General features: G+C 29.2%; 1 protein-coding gene across 1 annotated transcript in view; it reads left to right on the top strand.

Moving 5' to 3' along the window:
* The first annotated feature begins 1,497 nt into the window (after window positions 1-1,497).
* The window catches only part of Kaz (E3 ubiquitin-protein transferase Katazuke), a 53,410-nt gene continuing 39,907 nt past the window's right edge, over window positions 1,498-15,000 (top strand). Inside the window, exons 1-3 of the mRNA XM_075358492.1 lie at window positions 1,498-1,696; window positions 10,792-10,977; window positions 14,714-14,918. Of these exons, the coding sequence (XP_075214607.1) occupies window positions 1,658-1,696; window positions 10,792-10,977; window positions 14,714-14,918 (430 nt within the window). The 5' untranslated portion in view covers window positions 1,498-1,657. The remainder of the gene's footprint in view (window positions 1,697-10,791; window positions 10,978-14,713; window positions 14,919-15,000) is intronic.

The raw sequence follows: 15,000 nt of genomic DNA, 5'->3' as shown, positions 1-15,000 counted from the left end.
GGTTAGTCGGATGGGGAAGACCGTCCGACCTTCCTAAATCGGATTCAAACTTTTTTGTTAGACAATCAACGTACACACTACACAATTTGCCATCCTAAATTTAGAACACAGGATCGGATCGGAAGAAACAGTGTTTTATGGAATTTCTGAGAATGGTAAAGCCATTCATAGAAATGTGCCATTTTTTACTGTGTACGTTTCTCAATCATTAATTGCAGTTACCGTGCTTCTTTGTTTGAGTTTGAAAATTTCCAGCAGTATATGTGTGTTCTAACATAATGTTATCACATTTTGTATTGTAATGCAATACAAATTTAAGAAAACAAACTACTAATCGGAACCGAACGCCCGACTGCGCTACACACTATCCGATCTCGGAACGAAAGTGGAGGGATCTGTTCTAAGTCGGGTAGGGAAGACCATGAGACTTTTCTAAATAAAAATTCTAAATCGGATTCAAACTTTTTTGTTAGGACGATCAAACACTATACAATTTGCCATTTTCATCCTACATTTAGGATATCGGATCGGATCGGATAGGAGGGTGTGTCGGGGCCTTTAACAAGGCTGTGCCCAATTTTTAATGATTTGTCGATTTTCAATGTTTTGTTGATATTATTTGATTATTAAACATGTAAAGTAATTTAGTTAAAACATTATTATTTTTAATTGTTACTTCAGAAATATTAATCTCTGCTAATCAAATAACGATAAAAAATACATAAGACTGTATTTCACAAACATGACTGTATTAATGGAATATGTACATTCCAAAGATATTTGCGTTTGATTTCATTTTACAGCCGTTATGTAAAGTAGAGGCCACGGCGTTATTTTCCAAATTGATGAAATCATGTTTACAACCACACCGCTAATGTTAGAGTACTATTTGGTTTTTATCCTAAAACCCCCAATAAAGACAAAATAAACATTTTTTAACCGGGGCTTACGTGAATTTTTTTCTTAAGCGAGTTGATTGTGTTACTGAAATACGGGATGGTCTTTTATTTTAATAGCATAGTCATGTAAACAAATAAAATAAAATAGTGCATTTTACTTCAATATCAATTTTCTATTTAACAAAGCTGGTATTTTCTATGTAGTTACTACTGGTAATTACGTGGGTATCTTATTCAACTGGTTCTGGATTTGAGTACCAACATAAATGATATTAATCTACAGATTTGTTAAAAATATTACTGTAAAACATTAGATATATTAATGTTTAAATGTAACATTTTCTAATGATATTACAGAAAAAAAGCAATTCTTGTGATGGTCAAATTGACCGCTGTTGGATGAATAAGCGGACTTATAATTATTACGACACATTCACATACTGTAAATATACATTAAGTAAACATAACTGAAAATATAATTTCTTCCAACTGGAAATTAACAAAATTACATGAACATATATATAACAAATTTTTTCCCTACAATTTCATGTCTTCTTCTGCGACTATATTAGCAGTCTACGCCCATGAATTCATACTCAAGTTTGCACAGTTGAAATCAAAATCAGCTGGTTTAATGTCAGGAACATATGCTGTTGTAGGACGGTATGCGATAAGAAATACTAACTTTGACGTGCTAAAATTGCTTAAAATTTTTATCTGTGTTCTCTTGGTAAATAGGTATTCATTCTCTTTTCTTCATGGCTGACGTGAAATCGTTAGAACATCCAACTTTAAAGGTATCTATGTTATTGTACTAAGTGAGGGATATGGGTGTGCTTATTTTAGACAATGCAATAAATTCCGCTTTCTTGAGTAGCAGCAGAATATTAGGCACGGTAGCTTGCTTCTGTTTTGTTTGTATGTAACTTTTCAATTGAAATTGTAAACCATTAGAAAGAAAGTTTAGGATTTTTTTGTTGTTAATTTTTTTAAGTAATTCTCCTCTGGACTATTTTTAACCTTAATGTAAAACTCGAAATCACATATTTTTAGAATGTAATTGGAATAACGAAGTTGTAGGTATTCAATTTTAGTTTTAGACGTTGTTTTTCATTAAAAAAATTGTGTTTTGCTTTTGGTATAACAGCCTTGACAGATGTATCGGATTTTTGTTAATTTAATTTTGAAACAGTATTTTCAAATTGTGCTTAAAATTTTAACTTTTTTATCCCGTGTACAATGTATTCATTATCACTGCCAAGATTATAATTGTTTTTAAAATTACATTTTTTAGTGAATTACATTGCACATTTCAATGTTTTTTCATAAACTATAAAAAAAAAGCAATGATGATACTTTCTACAAATGTGAAGTTTAATACATTCACAATATTATAATAATGAGCTGCTTTATAAAGCATTTCAATGTTTGCAGAAGTACTCTCTAATAAGGACAATGTACTTTAATTCCTTTTTATATTTTGTAAAAAATATGAGTTATTAAAAAAAAATTAACTTTTTTTGCCATTCTTGAATTTAATAGTATTGCTTGTGGAGGTAAATAATGATTTATGTTTAACAAAACCCTCCTATTTTTACAATTGATTTTATTTGAAAATTGTGTAATAATGTAATTTCAACTAAAGTAATAAGACTTTACTTAAATTGTAAGTGTTTTCTTGTGGCAGTAGTCCCAGGTAGAATTATTTCTATTTAACCACCATGATGTAATGACAGCAACTGAATTTTGACAGTTGATGGGATACTTAATGTGCTATCTTTGAACTAACTCATTAGTATTAAAAAACCTCATCTTTTTTTTGATTGTGTTATGTAATGTGAGTTTTTTACTGAAACAACTTAATTAAATTCCATAGCAATTTAATTTAGTAAACTTGTATACAAGTTCTCTTCAACTTCCATCATACAAGATTATGGAGTAAATATACAAGGGCAGTTAAAATATTAACTGCCTCTGTAAATAATTTACTGCTAATGTAAAGATTTCTAATGTAAAATAATTGAAAACAGGTAATGTTTGCTTCTGTAAATTTAATTTACCCATATTCAAAATCTATTGCTTATTACCTTTTCCTTGTCTCTACTAACATCACTGTCTCCGTTCCAGCATTTATAAACTTTTTAGTTCCAGCCTTAATAGATTCTTTTGACTGCTTCTTAAACCAGTTATTGAGCCGTAGTGACAACTTCATTATTAGAAGGAATAAAAATCATGTAAGTGACACTGAATTGTAGAATATGGTAACTTTTATTGTGTGTTTTGAAGAATTTATTTTTACTTTTCTTGGAAGAAAAGAGTTCATATATTTCCATCATATAAATTGCTATCCTTAATTCAGAAGTAAAAAGTAGATCTAAGTTATCACATTTTGAAAAGAATCAGAAATTTTGTATTCTACTTACTTAAAACATTAACTTTTTGTAATTTTATGTTCAGTACCTACTTTAACTTTCTCTACTATTAATTTCTAATATCTATGACAGTTGCTAAGGTTATTCAGTGATTGGTCCAAATAATTTCATTAATTTCAATATATTAACAGAGATAGGAAATTTCTGGTTTCTTAGTTTAAGGTTAATTCTAATTTTCCACACGCTTCTTATCTATCCAAATTGATTTTACCCAATTATAAACCTTACCTGCAGTAAATATGCTATGCTTGCAGTCATTAAAAATTTGATATTTGACCCCCTTATTTAAGAAAAATTCTGTAATGATCAGTACCACAAAACTGCTTGGAGAATTTTAAGAGAGAGATAAACTTAAAAGATTGAAAAGGTTTAGCATTGTGAGTTATTCATAAAAATTTGTCTTTTACAAATGAGAATCACCAGTTCTTTAAATTAAATTTTTTTTTTATGGATTTTAATGAAATTTCTCTTAGTTTTTTAAGTTAGTGTATGTTTTTTTTAGCATAAAAGCATAATTACTATATGTATTAACTCTTGAAAGTTATCCGTGGGTTTCATGATGTTATCCATGTTTCCATCAACATTACATCTTATGACATTTTCCCTTAAGGAAGTTTCAAATGCAAAGGATAATGATGGGGTTTTTGTCATTATAAAGAGACAGTCCACATCTGTTGATTGGTGTGCTGGTCAGATCATATGGAGTACCTAATAAAGGAACTGTATCTAAGTTTCTATCCTAAAAGAAGGAATGAATAGTAAAGAAAGGGTGTACTATTTCTCCAACAAAAATAGAACAGTTAGTATATTTAAATTATTTTTTTGATTATGTGTAAACACTAAAGAAGAAATAAGCTGCTTGCATTAATTTAAATTAAAAGTAGTTTTATTTACAAAATAATTAAGTATAATCATTAATTGAATTGTATGCATTTTATGACACCTATTTAAAACGTTCTCGTTTTTATAAAACTTAATCTATCATGTGTATAAATTTAACAGTTATTGATTACAGTTCTTGATGGTTATTTAAATAATGGAATTAACTTTTAAACTTACAGTTGCGTTACAGTATAGTTTAGACACATTAATAGCACTACTAATAAATTATAGTAATTGTATAAATTGACTGATGCAAACTATTTACATATAATTTTGTTATTCAAAATCACTTTAAAATTAACAAAAACCATAGTTGCATGTGGTACAATAATATTGTACAAAATTTCTACAGTGGTATTAATTTTGCAGCTAACATAAGCTATATTCCTGTAAATCCTTTTAAAAAGAAATTTTTAAGAACTATTTTATTAAATATCTTCTATATTCTTCGGAGACTGTCTTTGGTCAATTAATAAGCCTTTTTAGCATCACTACAAATGATTTGATCACATGCAGGTTTATTACCTGTACAATTATAAATACTTATAACCTTACTTATGGTGTTGTGCATTTTTCTGAAATTCAACTAAAAATTATATAGAATTTATCATGAACAATAAAAATTTTTGTTAGAAAATACAATATGCAACTTTCTTTTATAGTTCTATGTTATTCTCTCATCCTTTTACTTTATTTTTCTATTACTACCTGTTGACTTTCCTTCTCTTTTTTCTCTTCCAGGGTCTTCCAAAATATAAAACCTTTGTATTTCATTCATTTCTGATGAAAATATGTACACACCTCATGTGGCAGTATTTTGATTATTTCTAATATAATAAATAACATTAACAGCACTTCCTAAAAATTCAGTAAATTTGAATAATATTAACATTTAAAATTATGTTTTTTTTAAAATAACAACTTTGATTAAAAATGTATGATAAAAGGTTTTACGTTTTTGTACATAAAAGTAAACAAAATGAAATATTTTGTTCCAAGAATAAAAACATCAATCTATATTAAATATATTTTTCAGTTTGAACATACTGATGGTTAGTTAGTTTTAGTTAAAAAACTGATGAATTGATGTTTGTTAAAAAATGGTGAAACTGCACTGTTACTTCTCCTACATTCTAAGCAGATTAAATCTACGTATGAATATATATTAAAAGTATCACCTGTTGACTTTGAGGCAGAGTGTGTATTTTGTATTTGAGTTTGTGTATATTTTACACCAAAAAGGGTATGTTAATTTGTTGTTTACAAATTTATCTCAATTTTTCTGATGGTTCTGATGCTTGTAAAACATCTAGAGAGATATTGTTCACTATATAGCCAGTTCCTGCAGTGAACAAATGAAATGTCACATTAAGACTAATGTCACCTGCATATCAATTGGCTTGGTATGCTGATGTGCAGTGGTCTATTGGACTTAATGAAAAAGGTAACAGAAAACTATTTCATTTATCTCTTCCTTAATAAGTAATCTGGCATGACCTTATTGTTCTTGGCAAGGCTATGGTATTATTGGGCATGAGTGATATGTTCGATTGCATTTATGGGTGTTGTACATAACAAAAAGAAATTGCAAAATTTTCTCTATCGCATTTTTATCATTTGCATCGATCACAGTTTTGCCTAGGATTTTGCAAATCTTATTCCCCCAGCAAAAAAAAGATGATTAATCTCACACCTAGACTACAGTAATAGAAAGTTGCAACAGTTCTGCATCTATAACCAATATGGACAATACTTGCAAAAGTACTGCTGCGTATTTGTGCATATTTTTGTGCAGGATGTAGTGCTGCACAAAAACAGCTCACTGGGCTGGTCTAGTGATTAACTTGTCATCGTAAATCAGCTGATTGCAAAGTCGACAGTTCTAAGATTCAAATTCTAGTGAAGGCAGTTACTTTTATACGGATTTGAATTCTAGATCGTTGTTACCAGTGCTCTTTGGTGGTTGGGTTTCAATTTAACCGCACATCTCAGGAATGGTCGACCTGAGACAGTACAGGATTACACTTCATTCACATTCATATACACATCTTCAATCTTCATTCATCCTCCGAAGTAATACCTAACGGTGGTTCTGAAGCTAAAGAGATAAAAACGTACTTGCAAAAGGTTACTTGCTAGATTAGAGATTCAGTACCTTTGTTTTTCACAGCAAACAACAGCCTATGCAAAATATCTTAAAATTTATGTAAAAACCAACAGTATAAAATGAACAATAACAGTAGTAAAAAGCAAATTGTGTACATTTATTAATAACAAATAGTGTAAATTTAATGGAAAAGCAACTGGTAGGGGCGACATTATAATAAATAGGTATTATTTCAGTTAACAACTGGTGCCAGCTCTTTCCTACAGTTATTTCATGATAAGTTGTTAAATTTTTTTTCTAATACAAAATGTTACATGAAACTGGTATAAATCACAATTTTACATTCTGTATTTTTTGTTTAAATACTAATTGAAGAAGTTGGTGTTCATTATATTACCCATGGAAGTATTCAATAAGTTAATGAGTTGAATGGATAGCATATTATTAAAAAGATTGTTTAGACATTAACAATTTTTATAGATGAATTATATAATATTTTACTTAGCATATGGATTAACTGGTTTCAGTATAGACCAGAGAACTGAAGCTTGAGTTGTCTCAGCTGTTTGAGGACAATAATTTCATTAATAAGTAAGTAAATACCTGATACTGATTTACATTATTGCTGACCTAAGCAGGTCAGCTAGTTGAGTAATCACAGCTAGTTGATTTCTTGAGTTAACTAACTAATTCAATTAATGGAATTAATAAAAATTTTTTAATTCATATTGTCATCTAGTGACCGAAATATCATTTTAAATAAATCTTAATAATTTTTAAATCTTCCATTTAATATTATTACCAGTATGCAAATTTAGAAAATTGGATTTTTGTTTAGATTTTGTCATGGTTGCTTTAGTAGAATCATGGTACTTGGAGTACTTTGTCAGGATTAGAAGAATGAACTGTTGCTTCTGGCTAATATGATCCCACTGACTGGCCCTCCACAATTATAAACAGACAACATCAGTCGCACAACTACATACTTATGACCATACATAAAATTTATACTTATTAGTATTAAATAATGGTTCCATGCATTGCTAACCAGCTAAATTATAAAGTTTTAAAATTTATAAATGAATACTTCACATTGAAACAAGCCAGTATTAGGCAATACAGACTTGGATAATTTATTTCAAATTTAATAATTCAAGGCAGTTAAGAAATAAGTATACATTATAAAAAAGGTGAGACTACGGCCCACCGCTAAAATATTACACGGTTTATGTTTCATTGCACATGATTTTGTTAAATGTTTTTGCCAATCATTGATGAATTTAGCGTACTAACAACAATAACTTTATACAACAAAAGCTTCAAAATCCTGAAAATTTTTAGCTTTTTCTTGAGTTGTGATTTTTTAACACAGCTCTAACCCCCAATATTTTCATTTTTTATCCCCAAAACACAAATATAATTTTAGATAAATCATTTAAACAAATGAATCAATTGTTCATGAGCTGTGCGCACCCACCTGGCACACCCACCTGGCACACCACCATTGGTCCATCCCAACTCCATATGGGAAGACACCCACCCGCCTTATGACGCTTCCGGTTGCCATAGCCCACCCCCATTCTTAGCCCTGATGGGGTTTAACGGGACCCACCATTGGTCAAGTCTGCGCCAATATCTGCTAAAATAAAAATGTGAGCACATATAACAAACTTACACACATTTTTATGGTAAGTGATTATTCAGCCATACGTCATTAATATGTAATAGAATTTGGACTACAAAAAAATTATTTTTAAAGGTACCTGTAATAAATCTTTCTTAAATACATTTATATGAAAGGAAATATAAACAGAAAAGCATTGTACTATGACTGATAATTATATTATTTAAGAAATCTGTTATTCAGAAGTGTGGAGACAATATAAATAGTATCTTTTATATTGTATTTTTCAATAATAAGTAAATTAATATTTTGAAAGGAATTTATTTATTCCTTCAACAATAAATGTACGTAAAAAAGTTAAATTTGTGCTATTAGGCTACTATAATTATGAAAGGATTTCTTGTTTGAAATTTTGAAAAAGGGTAGGATATTGAAAAATTATTTCAGCAACATCTCTGAACTCAGGTCTAGAGAAATTGGGATAAAAGTTTATTGGTAGAAAATAAAAAAAAGTACAGTGATAATTTTATTGTGTTTAGATGAAATTAAGGTTGTTTTATGTATTAGGATGAGGATGATGCACATGATTAATTAGAAGAGAAACTAAGTGAAAAAATAGTCTAAATATATTTTCTTGAAAGATATTGTTAGTTATTTTTAATAAGCATTATTGCAGTGTAAATATAAGTAACTTTTGCTTTTGTAAAACCACAATCTGCGGCTTCCTACATAGCAAAGGTGCAGTGATTCATTTGTCTGGCCTGTAATCTCCATCTTCAACAGAAAGGACTATATCACACAAAAATTACCATATAGCAGTCTCACCTTAAACAGCAAAAACCAGATCACAGAAATACCACTACGTAGCAATATTCTTTGACTAAGTGGGATCAGTTATAACAAGAAAGGACATTGTGTAGTAAGTTTATCTTCAAACATTGAGCTCCATCACCATCTTGGCAAAGATATAATAATAAAGTTTCAATGAAATATGACCAATCTAAAAAGGAATGACATTTGATAGTAATTTTTTTTTTAGTGTTAAGGTAAATTAACTGTGATTTTTAAATATGTTTAAGTATATTTATTATAAATTAAATTTCTTGTTTTTAATTATGGTTAACACAAACCCTTCCAAGCAACTAGCCCAAAAGATCATTGAACTCATTAATAATGTAATTAAATTAAATCTAATGTAAGTATTATTTTTTGTTAAATGATTCAATACTTTTAGTATTTAATGTAGTCTTGAAAAGTAAATTTTTAATATTTTTATTTATTTTTAAAAAGTAAGTGGACTACAGTAATATAGCCTATTATTGTATAGTACAGTATAATTATATAATAGGCCTTTAAACATTTTTTAAAATAAATCTCTTCTACCAAATTTTGACCCTTGAGTTCATTCGTTATACACATGTAGAGATATGTAAACTATAATGTTCTATAAATTGTTAATATACTTCAATAAACTGTTTACAAGGCATAAGATTTCTTTTTTTGTACATAATAATCATTATTATACATATATATGTTTAGGAACAATGGTTTTCTGTAAATGCAGATGTCATATAATTAGCAAGGGATACAAAAGTTATTACAGGCCCACATACATTATTTTTTAAGGAAGCCTCCTGTTATATCATTTGTTTTGTGTAGTGTTTGTGATTACTAAGTTGTAAAAACCTACTCCTTTTTTATTTTCACTTGAAAAAATGTATTATGATTAAAAAGAGATTCTTATAATGTACAGCTTCCTGTGGTATTGAGTAAAACATACAAAAACTTTTTGTCAGTGAAAAGTCATGTGAGTTTTGTATTGTTAATCAGAAATTTAAGCTTTTTATTTCATTGTATGAATGTAATGTAAAATAGTACAATGTTCCTCACTACCTTGTAAGAATAATTAGGTCTCTATACAAGTTTTTAAAAATAATCTTAAAGTAATGGACATAAAACAGAAACGTTTCTTGTTGGTTAGCGAGATATCAAAAATATAATTAAAAAAAATAGTTTCTTTTTTTTAAATGAAGGTTGTTTAATTTTAGTTATTCTCATTTAAAAATTTCAATTATTAATTATATAGCTGAAAAGTGACAAAAATATTTATTTTTACTGATTTTATAATTAAATAATAGATCCAGTAAAAAGGGTTGTTGTGGAATGGAACTGTATATGAAAAAAAACTTTGTAATGTCTAAATTTGTTTATAGGTGATGCTTCGTAAAAAAAAGTGTGTGGCATGTGTGTGTCACACACACATGCCATTTATAATGTAAATAATTTTTTGAAAATTCAGATTATTCGTTAACATATTGACCAGTATGTTAATAAAATTTAATATATGAAATATAAACCACCAAAGCATAGTAATTAGATAATAGATAAGTTAAAATTACCATATTAATTTACAATAATTAATTTTTGCGGTATTCTGTATCTTTAGTTTATATTGAATTCTATAACTACATTAAAGTATAATTTTAATAATTTGTCATTTTATTAGATTGCTTTCTGTTGAAATTTCAAAACAACATTCAGATTTACGTCCGAATGCATATGTAAATGTTGCTGTCTAGCACTGGAATGTAGTCAAATTTTAATGTACTTATAGAATTCAATACCAGTGTGAACGATTTGTTTGCATATTTTCGTAAAAATATGCTTATGTCATTATTTCTTGATTATGAGAAGTTCATTATCAGTTGCTGTAGCCAAAAATATTTGATGTGCAATGAAAAATGAATTTTCTAATTAAAATTCTGCAATTAAAATGTATTTTTATGATTAACTACAGTTGATAACAGTTGCATTAATGATGATAATTCTTGTTGGGTTTGTTATTAGGTGCCTTATGAATTACTGAATAAGAAATTTAGAGCTGCACAGAAACAATTGGATAGAGAAGTTTCTCATGTTCAAGCTGCAGCTTTAGAGTTAGAACGAGGACTTGCTGCAGAATCTGTTGGTGCAAAAGAGATCAGTAGATTATTAGGAGGCATGGTGGAAAGGTTACAAGTTTTGAAAAGAAAGGTATGTTGAAATGTTTAAATTGTTAATTCAACATTTGTAAATAATTGACAAATTAAAAATTCTTTAATATTTTTCTGTTTTTAATTCATTTTACAATTTTTTTTCTTGAGAAATGTTTAATATTAACATATTTTCAACAAATGTTTTTTCTTTTCAAAAATATCTATTTGACAAAACTGTCACCATCTGGTATGGTTAACTTTTTCAATCTTTTTTTTAAATTTATATAATTTTTTATTGTATTTTCTGTGTATGAGTTTATGCTTAGTATATCATCATATTTTGTGTTGTTTTTACATTAATGCATCATTATTAAAAAAAAGAATGATCTGCCATGTTTTTACTGAAATTTTAGAAAATAAATATTTGTAGATTTTGTAGTTCAAGAAATTTAATGAACTCTAAATCAAGAAAATTAGTTGGAAAACTTAAAAAAAAATATTAAAAAAGTAGCATATATTCCTGCATTCCAGAGAGCCAATTCTTCATACTTAGTTGTAAGTTAAGTTATTTTTCTTCTTATTTTTATAAAGATAATTTTCTTGTCTTTGGGTTTCATGCAATCAGCTCTTTTCATATGGCAACATATTGTTGGTCTACATAAATTTTAGATAAAAATAAAACTACACATAAAATAAAAGAAATTTCTTAAAGAAAACACCAATGTAAAAAGATTCTACTAAAAGATAATGCTTTTCCAGATTTTTACATTTCAACTTCTTGAAATCTGTGCTGAATGAGATGGGTTAGTATGTTGTTCGTAGTTTTTTTTTTGTTTTGACTTGAAAATCAAAGCGAAGAGTATTGAAATAGTATTATTTTTTATTGATAGCTTTTTTAAGTTAAGTTTGGTTACAATTTACTGACAGTTTTTATCTCTTCAATTTAATTGTATGTGAATGAATAATTCTTGTACTTTGTTATTTTTTTCATGAATTACAGTTAATTGTGTAATTCCTTTTCATCACTTAAATGAATTTAAATATAAATGTATAATGTAATGTTTATCATAAAGGTAATATATTTTTAGAGAATGTAGGAGATAACAAGTTTACAGCGTAGATGTGTTTGTAAACATTCTTATAATTCCATAAAATAATCACTAAGTTATTAAAACAATTATAAAAAGTGATATCAGTGATAAATTAAAGTTAGTTTTATAGAGAAACCTAACAATGAGCTGAAGGTTCTGAGTTTCTGATTTTTGTCTTGGGTTTAACAGTTAAAATTTTTAATCATGTAAGTTTAACTTATGCAGTCAGATAAATGCTTATATAGGAGTTACCTTTAAATAAATAAAAAAATACTGCTTTTATGTAGACAAAAAATGTACTTCATGTTATGTAAATTCATTTTTATTTTGTGGTAATAAGCCTTATTTTTTATAAGTATTTATATGATTGTTATGAAAAGTTATGAATATTTAAAAGAAATGTTATTAATATAAATTATTTAATAGTTGGCCATCAGTAATTCGTCAACAGTTGTGAAGAAGTGATAAGTGACATTCTGCCAGCCTTGAAATGATGCCATTCAATAGTGTTTTGAACTAACCAGTCTTAATATTTAAATCATCATTTTTTAAAGCCTTAAAATCCTTTTTTAGACTTTCATTTCTGAAAGTCTCAGTAGCTAATTTTCTGAGTTTGATAGGAAATTTTTATGGTAACCTGTTGCTTGAATTTTTCAGCCAATTACAGACAAGTAGTAACACAAGGTTTTAAAATTGTACCGCTAGACTGAGCACCTGCACACAATACGATGCAACTTAGTAAATTGATGGAGTAGGGTTCAGAGTAATGACCTCCATTATCATGTATACTGAAGTTGCTGCAAGTACAGTCTGGTAGTATTCTAATACCACCTCATAGTTGCAGGTACAAGAGAATCAGTACCTGTTGATGACTCTTAATGGCTAATTAATTATTGTAGCAAATGGAGGGAAGATGTTCTTTTCATGGATGAAATTACTGCACTTCAGTGAGCTTGGCATGGTGATCTGCAATATTGTATTCAGCTTAGTGAAGAAGCAAAATATTTCTCACTTCCTTAGTGAAAATGATGTGGGTGCATCTTATGTTTAAATATGACCATGTCTTTTTTTCAGAGTTGAATTTCTTTTGTGACAGATTGCGTAGAACTTTGCAGTTATGACAGCTAACATACGATGGTGACTCAAATTTAAACTTTAATTTTGCTATTTACACAGCAAGCAGTTCCGAGCTGGATGGAGGAGTGGGGGATTAATGTTGTGTTTATTAGTGAGGCAGAACCAGAGCCTGTTCTATCAGTCATGAGTGAGCAAGAGATTCTGTCATCTGTTGCACAACATATAATTATTAAGCTTTTAATTAATGAAGGTGTTAAATCTGCGTGAATATTAACTCGTTTAAAGGTACAGTTTGGAGGACACTACACTGCCCAGAACAGAGTATATATGTGGGCCAGACAATTTAAGGGTGGGTGAGAAAGTGTAGAAAACAAAAGTCATGATTTACGTCCATGGTCAAGTCTCACAACTAACAACATCCATGTCATTCAAGAGCTTATTGCAGGTGATTGCTGGTTCACAATTGAAGAAATCATGTTAGAAGTGGGTATCAGTTATGGGAATGCTCAATCCATTGTCACCGATCATCTTGGCTTTAGAAAAATTAGTGCTTGATGGGTTTCAAGGTTGTTGACTGAAAATCAAAAACAGTTAAGGTTGGAGATCTGTGAGAGAGACTTCTGAATCGATTTCAGCTAGAAGGAGATGATTATTTTAGATGCATCATCACATGTGATGAGACATGGGTCCATCATTACGCTCTGGAGTCAAAAATGGGAAGTAAGGAGTAGTGAAGGAAGGATGAGGGCTGCCCAGTGAAGGCCAAAACGTGTTGTATCAGCTGGAAAAGTTCTTAAGTGATTCTTTTTGACTCGAGGGGAGTCTTACTCATTGATTTTCTCCAGAATCAACAAACGGTGAATGTGGCTTACTATTGCCAGCTACTACAGTCAACAAAAGCCGCCTACCAAAACAAAAGACAGGGTATGTACATCAGAGATGTCATCCTTCTCCATGACAAGCCAGGCCACATGCCACAAGCCACAAGGGATAAATTGGAAAAATTGGCCTTGACAGTCCAGATTTATTTGTCCTTGTGATTATTTTATGTCTGTGCCCTTGAAAGAATCACTTAGAGGGGAACAATTCTAAAACAATGAAGACTTCGATGAGCATATGCGCAATTCGTTGATGACTTGTCCCCAAACTTTTTATGAAGAAGGAATATTCAAGCTTCCAAATCATTGGCAAAGGTGTGTTGATTACGCAGGAGACTATATACAGAAATGATGACAGTATGAAATCTGTATATTATTAATCAGTAAATTTATTTAAAAAAATTACTGTTTATATTTGATTGTCCGTCATATATATGTATTGTTCTTAGTGTATGGCATGTGTACATCTCATAGTGCTGTGATGCAATCGAGATGTTGTTTTGTATTGATCGATGAGTGTCAGTAGTAACAGTAGTGTAAAGAAAAAAAAAGACAATAACAATTAAAAAAAAAAAATGCATGCAGTATATTATTCGTGAATGTAAATTAATATTGGTCGTCAATGTGTGTATTTATTTAAAGCTTTCTGCAACATGTAGATTTTCATACAGTGTCTATGAGTTTGTAATGTATGCTAGCTAGACTTTCATTATATAAAAAGTGTGATTATCTTTTATGTCAATTTCAGGCAGAGGAGAGCATATCTGAAGAACTTCAAGTAGGATATGTTTGTAAAAGAAGATTAGATCATCTCAAAGAACATACTGGAGGAAACCAGTGGCGGCGCAGGCGTCTTGATCGGATGTTAGTTGAATATTTCCTTAGAAGAGGTTATTATAATGCAGCTACTCGTTTGGCTCACACTTCAGATTTGCGAGATCTTACTAATATTGGTGAAGTAATATTTTATCTTGCATATCTGTATTCATTATGATTATCTTGTTAGCTCTTTTTGCAGCTTATTAATTTTTTTTA

The sequence above is a fragment of the Lycorma delicatula genome, chromosome 1, assembly GCF_047948215.1.
Source record: "Lycorma delicatula isolate Av1 chromosome 1, ASM4794821v1, whole genome shotgun sequence".
Taxonomy (NCBI): domain Eukaryota; kingdom Metazoa; phylum Arthropoda; class Insecta; order Hemiptera; family Fulgoridae; genus Lycorma; species Lycorma delicatula.
This window is presented reverse-complemented; position numbering and strand designations above follow the sequence as displayed.